Source organism: Falco naumanni, chromosome 4 (assembly GCF_017639655.2).
Source record: "Falco naumanni isolate bFalNau1 chromosome 4, bFalNau1.pat, whole genome shotgun sequence".
Classification (NCBI taxonomy): domain Eukaryota; kingdom Metazoa; phylum Chordata; class Aves; order Falconiformes; family Falconidae; genus Falco; species Falco naumanni.
Genome location: NC_054057.1, coordinates 102,733,321 through 102,754,405, shown reverse-complemented (window position 1 = coordinate 102,754,405; position 21,085 = coordinate 102,733,321). Strand labels below are relative to the sequence as shown.

Here is a 21,085-nt window from a genome sequence, read left to right as displayed (position 1 = left end):
TGGAAGATGGTATAATCCTTGTGGGAGCCGGGTTCTTCCAGCATTGCAACAGCCTCTTGTGTGGAGAGGCTAGAAACCTCTCCCTAGTTTATCACCACGCTTGCGTGCTTCAGTCACAGCTATCATAAACTTGCCCATAACCATCCTGGTTTTGATTGAGCTCAAAGCACTTTATTCCTCCTCAGCAGTGTCTGATAAAACAGCCCAAAGATCATAAATATTTGAAGCCAGTGGTTGACAGTAAATTATTTAGGGGCTGAAAGCCTTGCTTAATTTTTTCTTGTGTTGCTGCCGTTGTGTCTTTGGCTTAGTATTGGCAGCAGTAATTCAGCTGCGTTAACCAGATGCTGTAATTGAACAATCTTTTGTTTCCACAAACTGCTTGGAGTGCTCTGGCTGAGCAGTTCAAACACCCGTCTCCTTCAGGAGATCTCCTGCCCCTCGTCTCTTGCTTTGTTGTGGGCTCTTCGCTGCTCATTGAGGGTCCAGGGTGGGACGGCTCCGAGCCTTCCCGAGCCCAGCGGGGCAGGAGCTGGCTGTGCTGGCGCGGGCTCTGGCACCCAGCAGAAAGGCTCGTGTTCTAAGAGCTCTCTCTCTAAGCCAGTCTTTTGATGCCAAACTACTTCCATTTTGGTCCTGAAGGGCTCTCATGGCCTCTTCTGCCACGCTGTCATGTAACACAAGCAGAGGAGGGAGCCAAGGTGCCAGTGGGGAGGCTGCCGGGGGTGCAGAGTCCCCGCTCGGGGCAAGCCCTAGCCCTTGCAAGGGTGCTGGTGGGGGCTGTGCTGTTCCTCCCTGCCTGCAGCCTTGTCTTGCACCAAATTAGCTGTTCCTCGTTAATAACTGAGGCTGCCTGTGTAACATCGGGTGCGAGGAAGAGTGTGTCTTACTGTGCTAAATCTTTCTAGGACTGCAGTCGGAGTTTTTCATTAACACGACCAAGGCTGGTCCAGGTGCCCTCTCTGTTACAATTGAAGGGCCGTCAAAGGTGAAAATGGACTGCCAGGAAGCTCCAGAAGGTTACAAAGTCATGTACACACCCATGGCTCCAGGAAGCTATTTAATTGGAGTTAAATTTGGTGGACCTAACCACATAGTGGGCAGCCCCTTCAAGGCAAAGGTTACAGGTAAAAAGCTAACCAGTATTTACTGTGTGCCTGAAGTAGTTTGTATCATTCAGCAAATATGTTCCTCCAGGATAGTAGTGTGGCATTCGGGTTTAGATGCCCAGAAACGTGAGAAGTGAAACATTTCTCCCCAAAGCCTGCCTAGATGAGGGATCTCAGGAGAGGCTACAGGAGCATCAGTCACGGAGCTTGCCAGCTTGACTCAGTGGAGGGTTGTAAAACAGCTTCAAGGGAGAATATTAAGTCCTGAGCTAGCCCTAGGGTTTTGCACTGGGGGTAGGGAAATGTGGCTTATTTACCCATTCCCACCCACCCCCAAGCCTGAAACCTGTAGCATAGGTGTTGTCCCTCTTGGTCTCATTTTGGTGCAGGTATCACGTAACCAAAGGTCAGTAATGTCTGGGAGGCTTTTAGATGATGCGAGTAAGGCTGGTTTAGGAAGCTCTTTCTCTCTTCAGTGCTGTGTTTAAACACAGACTGGAACTCATTTCTACTGCTGCCCCTGAGCTAGTGAACCCTCTCCTGGTGCCCGTGGTGTGGTAATGTTCTTGGGAGTGGACGGCAGGGACTGCGCTCCCCCAGGCTGGGACATGCTCTGCTTTCAAAATGGGTTATTGCAAAATTGCACCTGCTTTTCTGCCAACTCAAGTCATTTTTAGCATTTGGTGATTGGAGCACAATTAACTCTTCTTAAGTGGCCAGCTTTGCTTTAATGAATCCTGAAGTTCCTGTGGTCCTTTAACCACTCGAGGGCTCTGGGATGGGATTGTGGCCAGCATTGCTGGAAGATGTCAGTTTAAAAACCCAAGTAGGAAATTGCTCCTCTCCGAAAATGCATTTTGGATGCAGAATGCATGCTAGTCATTAGGAGGGTTTTGAAACCTCCTTGTAAATGCCTTTCGGATGGGGTGAACCTGAATGTCAGAAATCTTTTCTGTTTCCAGGACAGCGACTGGTTAGCCCAAGCAGTGCCAACGAAACTTCTTCCATCCTGGTAGAGTCGGTGACAAGGTCATCGACTGAAACTTGTTATAGTGCCATTCCCAAATCCACCTCGGATGCTAGCAAGGTGGTTTCCCGTGGAGCAGGACTTTCAAAGGCTTTTGTGGGTCAGAAGAGCTCCTTCTCTGTGGACTGCAGCAAAGCAGGTATGGGTACAGGAACCAGCGGGATGTCAGGGTGGTTTAACTGGACATTTTTTGCCCTAAACCAGCTTGTAAAGTTAAAACTCGGAGCTTGAGGTGGTGATCCGGTTCTAAAGAAAAACTCTGAATGCCACACAGTGCTCACCAACTCAGTCCTAATGCAGAGGTGGTAAAGATGCTGTTTCCTCTCTGAATGGCTTTATCTGGGCCGGGTGCACCTGAAAGAAACCCCAGGGTTATGGCGTGAGAACAAACAGGTTGCTGAATTCAAGCAACCCTCGTGGTGCATTGCAGCGTGCCATGCAAGGTGTTCCCGTAAGCCTTGGGTGCTGATCGTCATCACCTGGAAGCTTTGCGGTGGGTGGATTACAGGCCAGCTGTGTTCACTGGTCTCTGCTATTAACTTCTAACGAAGTTCTGGAGAGGCAGTGCCTGCTCACCTTCACGGGCAGTGTTAATGTCTCCTGTGCTCTAGTTAGATAGTGGTAGCCTGCAGGGTCTTTGCAAAATGCACAGATAAACCCTTGCCTCTATGAGGCTGAAGGCTTTTTAAAATAAAATTCCTTCTTATACCAAATTAACTTGGCCATACCTCAGACTACCACTATGTGAATTAAAATAACAGAATCCATGTGTTACGGAGCCAATATATTATGGTCCAACTATGCCTGTTTATTTAAGTTGAGGAGCGCTAACAGTCTCTTATTTTGCTGTAGGTTCAAATATGTTGTTAGTTGGCGTCCACGGACCTACAATACCCTGCGAAGAGGTATCCATCAAACATCTGGGGAGCCACCAGTACAACGTAACTTATGTCGTCAAGGAAAGGGGTGACTATATTCTGGCGGTGAAATGGGGTGACGAGCACATCCCTGGCAGTCCCTTCCATGTCACCGTTCCTTAAACTCGCTGAGCGTCAGAGTCAACCTTTGTGTCTGCAGTTCAGATGTAGAGTTATACCAGGTGCAGTCTTGTTGCAAAATGCAGTATCTAGATACACACGGCTCACATTTCAGTACAGTCAGAAGTAAACTCTGTAACTATTTTTTACAAGCATTTCACTTCTATCCTACTTACCAACCTAATGTCAATCTATTTAATGTCCTCCTCAAATTGTACCTTTGCAGTACTGTCCAGGTCACTGTTAACATTTGGAGAATCATGTGGATAAATAGACACTAATTTCCCTTGTGGATGTTAAAGGCTTTAGATGTTAATTGAGAACTGGAATTTGTCTTTGTAATTGGGTATCTTAACTACTGATTTTATTTGACTGGAGACTTTACGGTTTAGTTATGGAATATGACTTCGGCTGTCCCCAGTTCAAATTCTTTTCTGTAAAGAAATGAGGTAAAACTGGTACTATAATAGGTGCCTTTGTATACTTGATCAATTTTAACGCTTAACATTATAAAAAGCTACTAAAGGTGGCTTTACCACTCAAATTTAAAATGTCTCTGAAAATGCTTTGCTAATGGTTTACGTTTAGGAAAAGTTTATCTTTTATAGCAAGCCAAAAGCAGACTGAAAATGAATTTCTGGAAGCTTTCAGCCTTTCGATGTTAATGCTTTGTAAATCTAGATAGGTAGCTTTTTGGCCACAGGGCTAGCAATGCGGTTTTTAATTAGCTTTGGAATTCTGGTGAGATTTCTGTCACTGTACAGGTAACTCCCCACACCCTTTTTATTCATTTTAAGAACAACCCCCAGTTTGGCTGGGTTAAATAAAGCCCCTAAAGTTGCCAAGGCAGGTGTAGCTCTCGCCTGCGTGACCCAAAATTGATGCAGGTCAGACCGCAGCAGCGTATTGGGGAGGTGATCGGCAGTTTACCTGGAGGCTGTGGCCAGGCGAGTAGCTAAGATGGTGCAAAGAAGCCAACCTGGGGATGGGACCCCACATCTGTAGTTGAGTATGGGGGTGGGAGGGAGGGCGGGTGTGCAAATTTACCGATAACAGCAATGCCGATCAACAAACCTGGTTTTGGTGTGAGTGGTTTTATTGTATCTCGGTCCAAGGACATGCCTGAGGCATGCTCATCTCTCCTGAAATCCGCTTCACGCTGCAAAAGGCATTCCTGCTGAAGGACAGGGAGTGAAATCTTCCATTATTACTTGTCTGTTTGTCCTGGATTACTCTGTGCTCCTTCCCAAGTGTGTATCTGAATTGCTGTCAGCTGCTGGGGCTTTAGTAAACTCTCCAAATGAGCTTTAACTCTGCAATTAGGAGAAGGTAGGATTTGTTGAAATGTCACTGTCTGTCCCTAGAGAGAAGTTCACACTTACGGTTCTGTAGTTCCGTGTGGATGCACTACTCTCCAGCACAGTCATTGGGGAAATAAAAGAAGGTTGGGGTTTTTTTTACTGTGCTTTTTATTGTGCCTTAATGTGAAATGCTCACTACATTGTAAACTAGGAAGTAAAAACAAAATAAACTGGAATAAAATGCAGGATTGTAAAATTGTATCTTATAACTTATTAAATAGAAATGTTTGCTTCATTAAAAATGTGCATGTTAAAAACAACATTGGATTCCTTTCATATATAGTCAGTAAAATTCAAACTAAAGCCGCAGCGTGCGGCAGCTGCAGGCAGACCGAACAACCCCTGGCCCACGAGCCGTGTAGGTAGCCACAAAAAACTTCAGCATAACTTCACTGACATTATTTTTTTTCCTCTAAAACTTTTTTTTTTTTTTTTAACCTAAACCAAAATGTCTAGCAAAAGTTTAAGCCATGGCATGAACACATGGGGCGGCGGCGGGCAGAGCATGAATGGGGCACGACACCGGCACAGGGCGCGGTGCCGGCAGGTTCTAGGTCTGATCCCGGGGCGCTGCCTGTGGCACCCGCCGGCCCCTCCGGCCTCGCTGGGCTTGTTTGCAGAAGGTGGTTCCCGGCACGGTGCTGCACCTGGGACCGGCCGGCTCCCGTGCACGGCCATGGAAACCAGCAGATGTTTTCCCAAACAGGCTGGAAGCCCCGCTGAAACCTGAGGCGCAGTGGCTGCCAAGAACTTTCCTGCCCCAGGTTTATCAGATTATTTCCTTTTTATAGTTAGCTGTGTTTCATTAGCTTTGTGCTACGTCAGCCTGAACCTCCTATTTAATGTTTTTAAACAAAACAAAACAAAAAAAAAAATAACCCTGGATACAGCTGGGGTTGAATAAACCTGGAGAGCCTTGAGCCTGCGTAACCCTTGTTTGCCAGCACCCTGCTTCGTCTGGCCGTCTCTTGCCTGTTACCACTTGGCGTCTTGGTCTAATAACATTAGCTGAGATTAATGGGAGCTGTCTGTGAGGCTGATGGACCCTGATTGTTACCTTGCCTGAGGTTACCTCCAGCAAAAGCTAAGCTCTGCTTCAAGTAAGCAGTCCTGCCTTGCCTGGACACTGACAGCGGTGGGGTGGCCACAAAAACTGACTTGCTAAGGACAGCGAGCACCTGGTGGTGGTGGTGGGTGTGAGAAGATGCTGTGCAGGTCGTCTTCGGTAGCAACATTCAGCCAACTCCACCAGCTCTGGCAGCTGAGGACTGACTTAGTCTTGGTGACAGAGCAGTGCTTTGGTGGGTACTGTGCTCTGCTTTTGTTCTTTGGCACCTTGATGAAGGTTTCAGTCTGCAGTGCCCACCATAGCAGGCAGCTGTGGGGCTGGGGTGTCGGTGTACCGGGTTACTGGTGTCCCAGGGCCTCTTCCCAGGTAGACTTGGAATGGTATGAGATGCACTTTCTTCATTATTTACAGAGGACTGGCATATTTGGTTTGCCTTTAGCTGTGGAAGTGGTTTTTTTCTGCTGCTTTGGTTGAACTTAAGTCCTTTTTTTATAATCTCTCTCCTTGGCGGTGGTTTGCAGTAGGATTTGGCCACATGGTACCTGTGAGTCCCGCTGGGAACTCATCCATCCCTCCTCTGCTGGCCCGAAGTGTCCTGTGAGCACTCGGCTGGATCTGGCAGTGCCCTCAGTAGCCAGCTGGAGCTACTTGCCTGCTGGTGGCCAGTGACCCAGGCAGCCCATAAGCCAGGGCACCACCACATAGGAAAGCCTGCTGGCACCCACTGCATTTCCAGGAGGTTCGCTGGATGTTTTGGTGGCTGGTGGAAGGTAAGTCCCTGCAGCACACCAGTTGCCTAAGAACAGTAACTCTCCAGAGCATCCCATCCCCCTGTCTGGTATTGATGGTTTTTGATGCCTGGAGCATTTGTTAGTCTGGATGGGTGAGGAGAAGGGGTCTTTTGGAGATGACGTGGAGCTGGTGCTCCTTACAACCTGCACAGTCAGCCTGTCCTGTAGCAGTTCTTGTCCCTGTGCTGTGCTTGTTCCTGCCGTACCCTGGGGTCTCACCTGTGTTTGCTGCCCACTGGCCTTCTCCTTTGGTTTGGGGAGCTGTTGGGGTTCCCTCTTCAGACCCCTCAGGTGTCCCCTGGCCTTGCCTCCATCTGTTTCTGATGGCCGTTACTGGAGGCCATGTGGCAAAGATCATGTATCCTTGAGCATCACTCAAAACAGAATATTTTTTTTTGTGCTGCCCCGTTACAGAAATGCAATCAGGAGAGCACCCACTGCTTCTCAGCACCTTGGAGGCTGCTCCTGGGGGCAGGTGAGGTGGTTGGTGGCCCCTCCACACACACGTGGTGTCCTTAAACCTGCTGCCAGCACGGCTCTTGCTTTCTGCACCACTCACAAATGTGAACAAACGTCTTTTGTTTCATTGTGCCTGATAGAAAAGATGCGAGAGGTCTCGTGTTAGCTGGGGGAGGCAGCTCGTGACAGCACTCTGTCAGGTGCTCTCTGACAGTCATAAAGGTCCTGGTTTGCCGTGGGCGTCCTTCTGCAGGGCTCCAGTGCCTGGCTGTGCATCATCCCAGGCCATGGGGACTTCCAGCTGCTGGCTGGCCCCAGGCTGCAGCACGCCCTTCGGACTGCCAGCTCTGTCATTTGGCCCAGCACCACCCTGGCAGCATGGGGATTTGCTTTTCAAAGTAGCTTCAGCCACAAGGAGTGGAGCTCCTTGCAAAAAGCATAAGGTGCTGTTTCTGCTCAGCTGCTTGCCTTGGGCGAGGGGGAAGGTGATCTATCTGGGGCCCACCAAGAGCCGGTCATCTTCAGCATCTGCGTGCCAGTAAAATAGTTCTCCTGCCATTTGTCACCTGCTATATTGTCCTTCGTGCACGATGATAAACCTGGTGTGGTGCTGCCTGGGGTGTAGCACCAAGTGCCTTTATTAACGGGCTAGATCGTGCCCCCATGATGGGCATGCTGGGGTGTGCTGGTGAACGTGGGGCAGCTCGGGCATTTGGTGCTGGGCAGGGCTGACCACAGGGTGCGCAGGCAGAGCGGGGCTGGCAGTACCTCTTCACCCTTTCCAGTATCAGTATAAGTGATGATCTTCAATAAATTTAAAAATATATCTTAAAATTATTTGAATAATTGAAATTATGAAATCTTTAAATGATTCAAATCTTCAAATTAATCCTTTAATTATTTTAAATACATGTATAAAATATAATCCAGTATGCTTAATTTTCCTAGTGATGTTACTCGGCAGTAAGTCTCTAGTCCATGCCAGGCCTGGGACTGCACAAAGCACTTTGTGCATGTGCGTCCAGAGTGGATCTCCCGTTACCCACCAAACAGCACTGAGCGGGTGTACTAGCAATGCAGGCGGTGGGGGTGTCGCTTAGCAGGGCTCTGGTTTTGGTCAGATTATGCAAACCCTGTAATTAGTTTTCCCTCTAATTGTCTGTGGAAAGCAAAGTTGTGAAGTTTCCAATGCAGAACCTGCTTTTTTCTCTACTCGGTTTTAACTTCTAAATGTATTTGTTTTAAACTGACTTGATTTTATTTTCAATTTATTTTTACCCCACATAGAAATATACTTGCAGTACAGACAATGCACCTTTGTTACTTAAAAAAAGGAAGCAAACTACGTATTAGTCACATTTAAAAGCCTGTCCAAAGTGGTTACATATAAGCAGACATCACTTGACAGAAACTGGGATGGAGTTACACGAAACTCTTAATTCAAGGAATGGCACGATGCTTTTTTAGACAGTGTTTTTTGTTTGAGGAAAGACTCTTTCCAAAGCATTTGTTGTTACGACAGCTGCCTGCGCTGCTCTCTCCCATGGGCCAAATGAAACTGGTTGCCCAGTTTGGCCTCTGCCAGGTGAGGGGCAGCTCTGGGTGCGCAGGGAATGGGGTCTCGCAAAGCTGCCGTCAGCATCGCCGGTTGTTTACTCTCTGCTCTGTGCCAGCTGGCTGGGAGGATTTTATTTTTATTGTTATTTTTCCTGGTTGTTTTTCTTATTTTATACATCCTCTATCCACATCCAAAGTAGCAGAAAGGAGTGTCTGAAGTGTTGCCGCCAGCAGTGGTGGTGTAGGATGGTGCCCAGCCCCACTGTATTGCTGTGGGCCAGCAGCAAACCCGCCTGGTCCCCACACCTTCCAATAGCAAACTCCCCAACTCCTGTAAGCAAATGTTTATTTAAAAAAAGAATTTTTCCCTATGTTACAGGAACTCAGAGATATTCCCATCCCATCACAAGGTGCCACATCCTCATGCCTCCATCTGAGCTGGAGAGGAAGCAGCAGGATGGGCTACATCAATTTTTTTCCACCACAGCCTGCAGTAATTCATTAATATTCAGCAGGTCCCTCTCGCAGGTTATCAAAACAGCCCCGCTGCCAGCTCTCCCTCTTGTGTGGGGCTGTTTCCCCAGCGCCTCCTGGGAAAATGCTTTTAAATGGGCTTTTCAGAATTTCTCAGACTTTCAGAGTTAATTTTCATAGTTGTGAATTTACATTGCATGCTTAAAAAAGCCATTGTCACTAAAATCAGGCTGGATTTATAGCTCATGTCTCTATTAATTTGGCTGGGATTTAAAGCACATTCTTTATATAACATGAATGAAAGGCTAATATATGCGATGTTAAAAAAAATTAATATAGGCGTAATACAATTTAGCAGGACTCAGTGGTATGTTTGGCAGCTCTTCCCTGTGATGAACTGCCTTTCTGCAGGACCTTTGTACTGCAAATATTTGTATCCGTGCTTAGCTGGAAGCCTGTGCCTCCTTTGAGCCCCACGGAAGAGCTGGCCGTGCTGGGAGGGTATTTCTTTCTGACAGTGCTTTCTGACAGTGATGTCCTGCTGGGGGTTTTCTTTTTTTTTTTTTTTTTTTTTTTTTTTTTTTGAGGATAGGATTTTGCATCTGGCTTCCCTGAAGATGGCTGGGGTCAGGCCCTCCTCCCGGCTGGGAGGCACAGAAAGCGGTCACGGCTCAAACACCGGCATTTGCGGAGCTTTTCAGGGAAGCGTTCTGGTTCCTTTGCCAGTATGGAAATTAATTCCTATAAATCTGTCTCCCGACTAACTGAAAATACTCCGCAAACCCCGACGGCTGAGGTGCTGTAAAGTGTCACGTGCACTATTTAACCTTGTTTCTCGCGCCGCCTGGAAACCCAGCCTGCACAGAAAGGGCGTTCGGGGCTTTATAGCAGGTGACAGAGCTTGGGTCGCCCCATCCTTGGGGTGGCGGAGGGGAAGGGGCTAAACCTGGTGGGCCGGGGGCTGCAGGAGCCCCCGTACAAATGGCAGCATCCCCCAGCCCCGGAGAAGGGGGTCGGCAGCACGTGCCGCAGGCGGGCACGGCGGGGGGAGGGGTCACTCACACCGCCCCCGGACCAGGTACGACCCCCGCCCCCGAGCAGAAGTGGGGCATGGGAAGGCATCCCGGGGGGCTGGGGTCGCTGCGGGGCTCAGCCAGCCGCCCCGATGCTCTTGGTGCAGCTGTGGCGAGGGGACACCGAGGGGTCTCCTGCGTGGGTGTGCCCCGGGCCCTGCGATGGTTTCCCGGTGGGATAACGGTGGGCAAGGAGCCAGCCGGCGCCGGGGCCCAAACCGGTGCCGCCCTTTTGCTGCAAAACTCATGTACGGACGCAGTGAGGCCAGGGGCGCTTGGGTGGGGGCAGCGGCGGGCCGGCTCCCGGCGGGGGGCTCTGCGGGCCGGCCCGCTGTCCGCCCCCCCACACACCCGCCGCCCGGGATCGCCACTCGGCGCTGCCGCCCGCCCCTCCGCTGCCGCCAGGGGGCGCGCTCGCCCCGCCGAAGGCTCCCGCAGGGGGCGCGGGCCCCGGCCCGGGCGGTGGGCTGCGGGGCCCCGGGGGAGCGGGGCGGGGGGGGCGCTGCCTTTCCCGGTCGTTTTCCTTTCGAACACACCTAGGATAAAGGCGAGTGCTGTCTTCGCCTTCCGCGCTGCACCGCCCCGGCTTGCTCGGCGGAGAGCGGCCCCGCCAGGGAGCCTGAGCGCTGTGCGATAGCGGAGTGGGAGCAGGGTCCCCGTGGGCGCCGTGCGACCCTCCCCCAGGGAGCCCCCGCCGCTCCTCCGCCGCGGGTGCTTATCAGTGGGCATCCAAGGGCAGCCCGGGGCACCGAGCTGCTCCCGCCGCCCCGCCGGCCCCGGGGCAGCCGACCCCGGTAGTCCCGCAGCGGCTGGTGCTTCGATTCTGCTGCCTTTGCGATTGCTGTCGGTGCTGCCAGCCCTGCTGTGCCACCGGGCAACGCAGCCTCTCCGTGGCTGACACATCTGTCCGTGGCGGACACATCTGTCCGTGGCTGACACACCGGTGTAGCCAGGCACAGGATGCCCGCGGGTCCCACCCCAACCCCACCGGCGGTGGCCTTGGCACCCGTCCCTGTTTGCCCGTTGCCCACCTGCCCAGGAAGCAGCAGGAGCTGCAGAGCGTGTTCAGGCTTGAACTGCACGTGTCTGTGTGTGTTTGTACACAGCTGAACTTTCAGCAACATGAAGCAAGCATCAATGTAAACCCAAATCAGCAAGGCTGTGCTGTGTACAGGTGTTGCCGTGCCGAAGGGCTTAAGAGCTGGGGACACTTGCATGATGCAGAGAGGGGACAGAGCCTGGTCCCGCTGACCCCTGTCCTTCTGTGCAGTTTGTTAAATAGTACGTCCCAGCATGTTCGATAATGTTTTAAATATAATTTTTTTAATGTTCCTCTAACGCTGCATATTCAATCACAGTGCATGCTCCATCGGTCTGTGTTTGAGAACACAGAGACCCCAAACACACAAGCCAGATGGGTCCCTGTGGGGTTTTGTACCAGCTCTACTGTGTCCTCTGTTGCTGCCAGTACCTAAAAGGAGACAAAAGGAGGCACACACAGCCTTGTCCTGCCAAGGGCACTTCCCTGCCAAGGGACTCACTCTCCAAGGGCAGTAAAACCCATACTCACATGGGTTTCCACAGGGCGAGGGGCAGTCCTGGCTGTACCTCTGTGCAGGGCAGCAGGCACCTCCTGTGGGGCTGGGGAGGGGGTCTCTGTGGGACGGTGGAGACCTAGGGTCTGCGGGACATAAAGATGCCTCCAGCATCATGCATTGGAGAAGGGCTTCCCAAGGACCCAGACCGGAGGGACTGGGGGCCTTAGCACTGTTTGTTCAGCTGAACCCTATCTGCTCTGTGTCCTCTCCTACCCAAGGCTGCTGTGGAGGAAATGGAGTTTTCAGCTTCTGAAGAGCTGCTTTGTTTCTCTCCCAGCCATGATCTGAGACCTGGCTTGCATGAGACAGTCTTTCCAGGCTATTGCAGATTCCCAGCATAAAACTTCTGTTTGATCATAAATAAAGCTCAAGAAGCCTCATTCATCAAAAGAAACTTTTTTTTTCTGGCTGCAGAATACATCGAGGCTCCTGCGGGCTGCAACAACTTAAAACCACCTTTGCAGTTGGGACAGCAAGGTAATGATACCCCATGTGAGAAAAATCTAGAGATGACATGAACTGTTAAACATTTTAGGATGTAATTGTAGTATTGTCTAATGAATATATGGAATAGAGACAGGAATATCTATAGAGACTGACTGTGCTGACTGTACAAGCTTTGGACACTGCCCAGCCCCTATCAGATGTTATGAACCATGTGTAGATGCCCTCTGTGTGCCTTCAGCCCCACAAAAGTGCATCCCAGCTCTTCACAGAAGGGCATCGTTTTGCATTAAGATGTCTCTGCCAGTCAAACCTTTAGCCTTTCTGTAACAGGATCATGTTGTGGTTTAATCCCAGTTGGGAACTAAGCCCCATGCTCACCCACTCCCCCCTGGTGGGATGGGGGGATAATCAGCAGAGTAAAAGTGGGAAAACTCATGGGTTGAGATAAAGACAGTTTAATAAGTAGAACAAAAGCCAGACACGCAAGCGAAGCAGGCCAAGGAATTCATGCACCCATTCCCATGGCAGGCAGGTGTTCAGCCGTCCCCGGGAAAGCAGGGCGGAAAGCGGGGCTTCACCGTGGGTAACGGTTATTCAGGAAAACAAAACGTCCTAACTCCAAATGTGTCCACCTTCCTCCTCCTTCCCCCAGGTCTATAAGCTGAGCGTGCTGCCATATGGTATGGGATATTCCTTTGGTCAGTGGGGGTCAGCTGTCCTGCTTGTGTCTTCCCCCCCCTCCCCGACTCCTTGTGCCCCCCAGCCCCCTCGCTGTGGGGTGGGGTGAGGAGCAGAGAAGCCCTTGGCTCTGTGCAAGCTGCTCAGCAATAACAGAAACATCCCTGTGTTATCAAGGCTGTTTTCAGCACAAACCCAAAGCAGAGCCCCATACCAGCTGCTCTGAAGAGAATTCACTCCACGCCAGGCCAAGCCAGCCTCTCCAGACCGAATCCTGAGGCTGCAGCACAGCAGCAGCTGCTCTCCAGCCACACCTCTTATCTTCAAATGCTGGGTAAGGGATTGATTCTATTTGATGTTGCAAATAAGGACAAAGATTTTCAGTAAAACCTGGCCGTAATTAAGTGTTTTTCTTGGTTGAATATATCCATTATTGCTTTCCTGGAGTGTGATTTATTCCTTTGCGCCCTGCTTCTTTCTGAAAGCCAAGAAAGAGTAGGGACTTACGTAGGACTAAGATGCAAAGCCACAGACTTAGATTGATTCCAGCCTTTACATGAACCATTGCTGCTGTCAGCCAGACATTGACATTTCTATAAAAATCCTAATGTAAATATTTGTTCTAAATCAGTCTCTTTCCTTTTGCCTTGACTGGAGTATAACCGAGGGAGCTTATGAAATGCTGTATCGTTTCAAGATTAATCGCTACTGAAAGTTGGAGGATTTGTTGTCTGCCCTGCACACACACCCCTGGGATAACCTACTCTCAATTTAGTTTCTTTCCTCAAATTCTTTCTCCCTGGACAGTGAGTTTCACAAAAGCCGAACTGTCTGCCTCCCCTAAGAGCCTGTCTCCCTTGCTAGCCCTCCCTCCCTGCCCCACCAGCAGACAAACCAGGGGCTGTTGATGAAGGGAGGTGAACATTTGCCTCTGCTGACAGTTGGATCATTCCCACTTTTCAGATGCCATCTGTGTGACAAGGTTTGGTCTGCACTCAAATACAGCCTGTGGGCTGAGCTGAGAGAGCAGATCCCTGCACCACTGTGTTAAATAATCATCATTAAAGTCTGGTTCATCAGAGAACTTTGGGGGTCATCGAGGTTTTGGGGTGGGGGGAAATGCAGCTCGCTTCTGTGTCAGGATGCTGAAATCATATTTTAATGTAAGTTTTATGACCTTCTCTGTTGGCAGTGCTGTCACCTGGGATCTGCAGGACTTCTCACCTGAGCTTTGCAGGCAAGGTGATGGCAGCTGGCAGGCAGGCAGGAGTGAGAACCACCAGCGCTCTCTTCCTCCTGCTCCTGACTGGGTTAGTGCAGAAAAGGGGCTCTCACTGCCTGTCCCTCTGCCTTTTCTTCCTGCCTTGCCCCAAGCCCCCGGTGCTATGAGCAGTTTCAAACCCACGCGGAGCAAGTAATCTAAGTTAACAACATTTTACAACTGCAAATCACCAGGCACAGACCTCTGGTTGCAGCTCTGAAGCACACACACACACACACACACGCACACGATGCAGAAAGGTTGTTTTAATCCTGCCCTGGCAGAGCTGCAGAGCCCCCGTGAACGAGAACGCATGGAGGTCCCTGCCCTTCAGGTGTTAGAGATGAAGCACACGAAAGTTTTTTACCCTTGCAGTAGCTCCTTTTATTTGTCAATACAGTAAGTATAGTATGCTGCTTCTAACTGATTTATTTTTGCATACTGTGAGGAAAATAACCTGAAGGTTTAATTTGCCTTCTCACCCAAAATATTTGAACTTTAACAAAATATTTGGGTTTTTTCCACTAAATATTGCACTTGCTGTTAAGTATATCTACATTAGTCTTCTACAGGATCTGCTGGCATCTGTGTATTTCCACACCACTTGAGAGGTCTCAGCATGCTCATGAGCTTGAGTGGCGGCTCTTTCTTGGTCTCCTCCTCTTGGAGAACTTTGATTTCAGCCAGTTGAAGAAGCCACCTTTTGTTTTTAACTCAAATTCTACTGGGAAGTGGTCGCTCACCCCCAGTGCCTACAAGACAAGGAGAGGGGTTGGGAGCTGGCCACCATGCTCTCGCCAAACCCTGCCCCAGGGGGTCTCATTGGGATGGTGGGGAAGTGGATGTGCAGTGGTGGATGCGGGAGGTGCAATGCTAGCATTGCATCACTTTGGGAGGCTGCAATGGTTTTATGGCCAAGACTGTGTTCAAAACTGCCTGGATAGCATTGGCTTTGAGCCCCTGTGTTAGCTCTTGCCCCTCTGCTGCAGAGGCGGCGCTGTGCCTACCTGCTCCTCAGTCATCTGAAAGTTCTTCTGGAAATCGAAGACACTGACAGAGTGTGGCACGATGGCATGGATGAGCTTCTGCCCGCTGACCACGATCCTGCAAGGAGCAAGGAATGGGGGTGCTGTTATGATGTGCACAGCCAGCAGCAGCCAAGCCGCACAGAGCCAGTGACCAGGGAGGTGGCCTTGATGGAGTCACAGCTGCACATGGTTTATCCTTACCCGCGGGCTGCCCACTCAGAGATGTCAGCACCTGCCTCCTGCTGAGTCTGGCTGATTGCTTTCCTTGGCAGTGAGGCATCTAAATATCTTGCGTGCATTGGCCAAATTACTTCTATCTAAACCCACCCCAACAGTGCTGCAAAGTTCAAAGCTGTACTTTGGATACAAAAATCATAGGAAGCCAGTGACTGGAGTCTCAGTGAAGTCCTGCTTTGATCCAGAAGCTGGTTCTGCAAGACATTTAAGTCTTGACTTACTCTGGGCTCTAACAGGCTGATGTATTTGTCCCTGCTGAGGGAGCTGCACGTAGCAGCACGACTTGCCATGTGCCCGGAGGAAGGCATGTCCCACCTCCTGAGCAGAACCAGACTTTGCATTTGTCAATCCAAATTACAAATGCAAGAGCCAAAACCATGGCACAAAGGCAGCAGGGAGGTGCAGCAGCACCTTCTGCCAGGGTGTCTGCAGGGCTCCCTGTGGATGAGAAGCGCTGCATAACTGCCCGGCATTTATCTTCACCTAAGCCACAGCAACAGCTGGTTCTTGCATGAAATTTTGCCCTTTCTGCAAAACTGCTTGCCAACCAGCCTGCAAAGTGCTGTGTGCTCCTGACTAGAAGTATTCAGATCTCATTTCCCCCTGGACACTGTTTTATCTTTGAAGGCCTCATGCACATTTGCTTTATCTGACAGTCACTGACACCTTTCGATATACTTTTTTTTCTCTGAGAGTGGTAAACAGAGAATGCTTTGACAGCGAAACCTTTACCTGTCATATGGGCAGCTTGTGCTCCTCTTCACTGTTGTGTCATTTTTGTCACCAATTAGCCAGATGAATTCGGGGTAAGTCCTCAGCCGGATGTTCTTCCACTGTTTTTGGGGAACATAGCTGCATCCAGCGTTAAAGTCTCCCATGAAGATGAAGTTCTGGAAGGCAGAGGGGTTTTCAAAAGTAGTAATGAGGACAGCTCTTCAAAAGAAGACTGGCAAGGATGTTTAGGGTCAAAGGATGCTCCCGATAGCCATTACAGCTCAAATAGCAAGCGCTCATTGGGTGCAGTGGGGCTTCTCCTTTCTGCTGGGTGCACCACCAAGGCATGCTGGTTTACTGATTTTACACAAAGTTTACTGATTAAAATGTGGAGAACTTGGTGAAAACGCATCAAAGAAGTACTCAAAATCTGGGGTTTATTAATGGTTTTAAGGTTATCAGGCTGGAATAGAGAATAGTGTGCCAGATGACTCAGTACCAAAGCCGCTGTTAGTAACACAGATGTGGCAACTAACCTCAGTTTTCCAGCGCTGTTTTACATCTAAATACACATCATAGAGCTCATCAATCTCCCGTACTGCTGTCTCCGGTGTGGTGTGCAGAGGGATTATAGCAAACTCTTTGACAGCTTAAAAACATGGCAAAAGAACAGGAAAAAAATGTAATGGTTACGCACACAATGAATCACAAAGAAACAAGAGACCAACTTGGAAGCAAGAAGGTTTCTCTGAAGAAGCAGCAGCCTCTGCCCTGGCTGTGGATCAGAGGCAATTGCTGGGTAATCGCACCGTGCCCCCCACCAGCTGCCCAGCCACAGTTATGCTGCGATGCAACAAGGTGCTGCGCCAGGACCAGGCAAACCCCGCTCCAATATGGAAAAACCCACGGCAATCGCTGCTCCCATGGCCACGCCGGCAGCACGGAGCACATCTGCCACACCACTGCCCACGGCAGCAGCTTTCCAGGGGCTGCGGCGTGTGCTGAGCTGTGGGCGATGCCAGAGGCAGCAGCCCCAAGGGCTGAATGCTGCTCTTGTAGGGAAATGCTGGGGGGGGGAGGGGGAGGGGGCAAGATGCGGCCCCTTTCGCCTGCCCCCACCACGCGCTCGGGTCCAGCTGGTGCTTTTCTTGCTGCGTGAGATTCGTCGATGGGCGAGTGATTTGTTTCTGAAACATCTCACCGGTTTTTGGAGACTGGAACCAGATGGTGAAGGGCTCTCTGGAGAAGGCATCCTCATCCCCGGGCTGGGTGTCGGGGTACTGGTAGGTTTGTTTCACTGATACCAGATGCCGCCTGCAGCAGGATAAACAGGGTAGGGGATGGCACGCTCGCAGCTCGCTGGGACACATCTAACACTGACTCCATGCTCTGGTCCAGCCCCCAGGCCTTAGTCTGGGACAGAGCTGGTGGCTGCACCTGGGATGATCCCCACACCCAGGCACAGCCCATCCCACCCATGCAGCCTGCACCTCTCCAGCTCCCTCGGAGCAAAGCCACCACCGCGGCTCTACAAGGCTGCCAGCCGGGAGGGCAGGTGAGGGGCTGGCTTGGTGGCAAGGGGAGCTCGCTGACCTGTAGATGAAGGCGTACTGCTCCTTGTAGCTCTTCCTTCCCAGCCTCTCGCTGACCACACAGCTGTAGTCCTCCTTCGGCCCCCTCAGCTGACTGGAAGGAAAGCGGTGCTGCTGCCTTTGTTTCTGCATTCACAAGGGGCTGAGGAGCAGATAATTTTGCCTGTGCCCAAGCGCAGGGGATGTTGCCTGCCTGACCTCAGCAGCAGGTAGTAGGGACAATACCCCTTCCCTACTCATTGCAGCCTCTGTCCCTCCTTCAGCTGGGTGTACTCTGCTTTTCCCTCCGGACCGTCACTCCAGACAGGCAGCCCCCAACCCCAAGCAGCCCCCAACCCTGCAGAAAGGGGCTGCCCTGCCGCTAGCCAGGCAAGGGCCCGTCCCTCCCTTCTGTTTTCCTTCAAGAGTTAATCTTTAATGAATTGAATCTAACCTGGTTATTTTGATTGAAAAATACATGTCCTACAGTGGTCTGGAGCTGGCTTTGCTCCTGGCCTTCAGTGAGGCTGCCAGAGCCTGGGGTCCTGGGGTCCTGCCTCCATGGCTGGGACGGAGCCCAGACCCTGAGCTTTCGCCCCAGAAGGCAGCGCTGAGCAGAGTAGGTAGGGCTCTTGCCAAGCATCTTTCCCAATATTTGCTTACTTGCCCATGGCCACCTTACCTGGTGAGCTTCTCCACCAGGAAAGGACAAATCCGGTTCTTGTTCTCCTTTATTTCCATCAGCAGCATGATGTCACAGCGAGAAATGATCTGCAAGGGGAAGAAGCAGAAGCAAGTTTGCATGCTGGTGGGTTTTGGAGGGTTAGAAAGAGGTTAGAAAGAAGTGGTAACTGGTGCGTGAGAAGTCCTTTATGGAAGAAGCAGTGTCTGCCCTGGAGCTGGGGTGGGGGTGGGCAGCGGAGCAAAGCCCTTCTGCTTTCAAAGCGGTCTCACCCCCTCGCGGGAGCTGGGAGAGGGAACTTGGAGGCAGAGCAGTTTCGAGTTTGTTGAAAAACTCCTGGGCTTGATGCTGAGGAGGAAGTCTGGAGAGAAAGGGGCAGCGAGAGCACTGCCGGGGTGCTGCCCTGTGCCCCCCTACCCACTCAGTCACGCTTCTTGCTCCTCCTTGCCCTTCCCACATGGGTTTTCTTCTCTGTTTTGGACCGGTGCTGCACACAAGCATCCCAATTCACTCAGCGCCCAGATGGATGTGGCAGGAGGTTTTGGGGGCACTGAGAGGAGCCATTAGGGTCTATCATCAACCAGCTGCAATGGTTTTCATCCTTTTTCTGGTGCACGTACCCCTAGGGTCCTGCGGCTATGCTATGCCTTCTGAAAGCCGCTCATGCTGTCAGCGTTTGCCCATCCCAGTCATCTGTTGCAGACCCCTCTGAAATAGCCTGTGGAGCACAAAGCAACCCCTGGTCTGAAAACAGGGTCCCGGCACGTGTGGGCTGCAGCGCTGCAAGGGGCTGCAGGGTGTCCGGGTGGGGGGAGGGCTGCCCCAGCCTCGCTCAGCTCCCACTGCCGGCGCTGGGATTCCCCACAGGCAAGCCCGGCTCACTCCACACCCTGGCGTGCTCAGGGGCTTCCTTCTTCCCCCAGTTTTACTGCTCTTCAAATGTTATGGGTGATACTCATGGGGGAAAAGCCCCTTTTTCCCCCCTGAAACTTGTAGAAATTAATATATTGCCCACGGCGCTGACAGTACAGGAAGAACAGTCTAGAAACGCAAAACCCCAAGCAAACCCCTCTTCTCCAGCAGTTTGCAGTGAAAGGATTAAAACCCAGCTAAATGGTGGCATTCCTCACTGCTGCCCTTCGGCACGCACAGCCACCCTGCTAACACCCAGCACCGTGTCCTCCGTTACTGTGGCATCTTGGAGAGCACTTACAAAAGCTACAAATCAAAAACATGGTTCTTTTAAAAAGCTGAGTTATCTTCAGCTGCTGCAGAGGAAGCCTGGTGGTGAGGGCTTATTTTAATAAATCAGCAGCCCGGCTTTTCAATTTTGTACACACTCTAATATGATACTTTCTGCTGTCCTGAGAATATGTTTAATTATACAAGAATATTTCAGAATAATTAGCACATAAACAAGGTAAATAATGTATCACAAAATAAAGCTCTGTGGATTCAAAATGAAAACTATTTTTACTGTGCACAGAGGTTTTCCTCCTTTCCTAACTCCATTTCCAAAAGAAACAGCAAATGTTGTTTCTGTTGTATTCCCGTGCAAGCTAAAATAACAGCAAACATCCTACTTAACCACAGGCTGATTTTTACTGTAAGAGTATAACATTATTTAATTATTCATTCGTTGCTTTTACTTGAAATTCAACTACAAAAAGGTAAAAAAGTGCAACATTATGCAACTAAGAAATCTTTGGAAAGCTCAATGTCTGTCCCATCCAGGCAAATGAACATACCTTTACCACGGCATCGACGACTTCAGGTCTGGCTATTTTAGTTTCTCCAAGAGACCTCACATTGAAGGAGCAGATTTTTAGGCTCAGAGATGGGCTGAAATTGCAGAGCAAAAGCAAGATGAAGAGCAACATCTTCAGGGACTTGGACAAAATGAGTTGCTGTGAGTGTGCCTATAAATATATATGTGTGTGTGTGTTTGTGGTAGTTGGGAGGTCAAACTGAGCAGTCAGCTGTGTCGATCACGAACATGAACAGGAATTGCCATTTCCTCCTTCCCCTCGCTTCCATCTCCCAGCTGAAAGCAACATGGAGACTTTGAACTTCTGCCTTGGGGGAAAACTGGTTCTTCCGAGCCAACCTCCCCACCCTGGAGGAGCAACCGCTACTGCTCTGCCAGACCCCAGCATCCCTCCCCACAGGGAGGCACCTACTGTGGGATGCCTGCCATGCCTGGGTACCGGCTGGGACCACCCCAGGCAGTGCTGGGGCAGGACCAGGCTCCCTGGGCCACCCCAGACTAGAGGTCAAGACCAGGAGGTGGATGGAGAGATGGCGAAAGGGTCTGGGAAGCAGCAGTGGGGAGAAGAGGGGGTCTGGAGGAGGTGAACACCAGAAGCCCCAGTGGAAGCTGATGGTGGTGGGACACCCTGGACATGGAGGTTTTGACCATGTCCACGTTTTGTTCTGCTTTCGTGGTGGTTGGAAAGTCACGCCATAAGAAAGCAATGAACTGTCTGTTGCCCCAGGCTGTGCACTTTTACCCACTTCTCCCTCTGCCCAGAGCTGTGATGTGCTCTGCTGTGGGATGGTCACATTTGTTTGCCCACTGCTAAGGGGGAGGCTGCTGGCTCAGCCGCTGCAGTGCAGCTGTGAGAAGGTACACGATGCCCCCAGGCGCTGCCCCCCAGGCGCCTGGCCAAGTGTCCCCAGTGTAGCAGTCTTAGGCTGGTGACCCAAGATGTGTGCACGTGGGTCTGGCTCGTGCTGTGTGGTAGAAGGGGACACACAAGTTTGGCCAAGGTGCCACTCGAGTGAGGATGCTGTAGCTGGGATGGCTTGGTCGTACTGAGCAGCTTTTGCAGGGAAACCATCCCCCTGCCCTCCCTTACTCCTCCGCCGCGTGCCAGACACGCGTTTGTCGGCCCCCAATCAGATACAACGAT

At 50.8% G+C, this 21,085-nt stretch overlaps 2 protein-coding genes across 8 annotated transcripts in view; one reads left to right on the top strand and one right to left on the bottom strand.

Moving 5' to 3' along the window:
- FLNB (filamin B) overlaps window positions 1–4,794 on the top strand; it is a 73,799-nt gene extending 69,005 nt beyond the window's left edge. For 4 of the 5 annotated variants that reach the window (XM_040589251.1, XM_040589250.1, XM_040589248.1 and 1 more), the window contains 3 exons: window positions 909–1,127; window positions 2,072–2,275; window positions 2,989–4,794. In XM_040589251.1, the coding sequence (XP_040445185.1) occupies window positions 909–1,127; window positions 2,072–2,275; window positions 2,989–3,176 (611 nt within the window). In that variant the 3' untranslated portion in view covers window positions 3,177–4,794. The remainder of the gene's footprint in view (window positions 1–908; window positions 1,128–2,071; window positions 2,276–2,988) is intronic. The other variant, XM_040589252.1, reaches the window with a different exon arrangement.
- A 9,506-nt stretch (window positions 4,795–14,300) lies between these two features.
- On the bottom strand, window positions 14,301–20,201 carry DNASE1L3 (deoxyribonuclease 1 like 3). Of its 3 annotated transcripts, none has more exons than XM_040592820.1 (8): window positions 19,922–20,201; window positions 18,174–18,262; window positions 17,514–17,606; window positions 17,122–17,234; window positions 16,457–16,569; window positions 15,939–16,096; window positions 14,949–15,045; window positions 14,301–14,693 (listed from the first exon to the last, which is right to left on the bottom strand). In XM_040592820.1, the coding sequence occupies exons 1-8, from the start codon at window positions 20,051–20,053 to the stop codon at window positions 14,565–14,567; spliced, it is 924 nt and encodes a 307-aa protein (XP_040448754.1). In that variant the 5' UTR covers window positions 20,054–20,201; the 3' UTR covers window positions 14,301–14,564. The 3 variants fall into 3 exon arrangements, with proteins under 3 accessions (XP_040448754.1, XP_040448756.1, XP_040448755.1); XM_040592822.1 differs by lacking the exon at window positions 19,922–20,201 and adding an exon at window positions 18,446–18,581; XM_040592821.1 differs by lacking the exon at window positions 19,922–20,201 and having other exon boundaries at window positions 17,514–17,654; window positions 18,174–18,264.
- Between the last annotated feature and the right edge of the window lie 884 nt (window positions 20,202–21,085).

Coding starts and splice junctions, on each gene's coding strand:
- DNASE1L3 (XM_040592820.1), bottom strand. CDS start 20,053: ATGTTGCTCTTCATCTTGCTTTTGCTCTGCAATTTCAGCCCATCTCTG. Junction 17,235..17,513: donor CAGTACGCCTTCATCTACAG/GTCAGCGAGCTC, acceptor ATCCTGCTGCAG/GCGGCATCTGGTATCAGTGA. Junction 14,694..14,948: donor TTCAGATGACTGAGGAGCAG/GTAGGCACAGCG, acceptor CTTGTCTTGTAG/GCACTGGGGGTGAGCGACCA.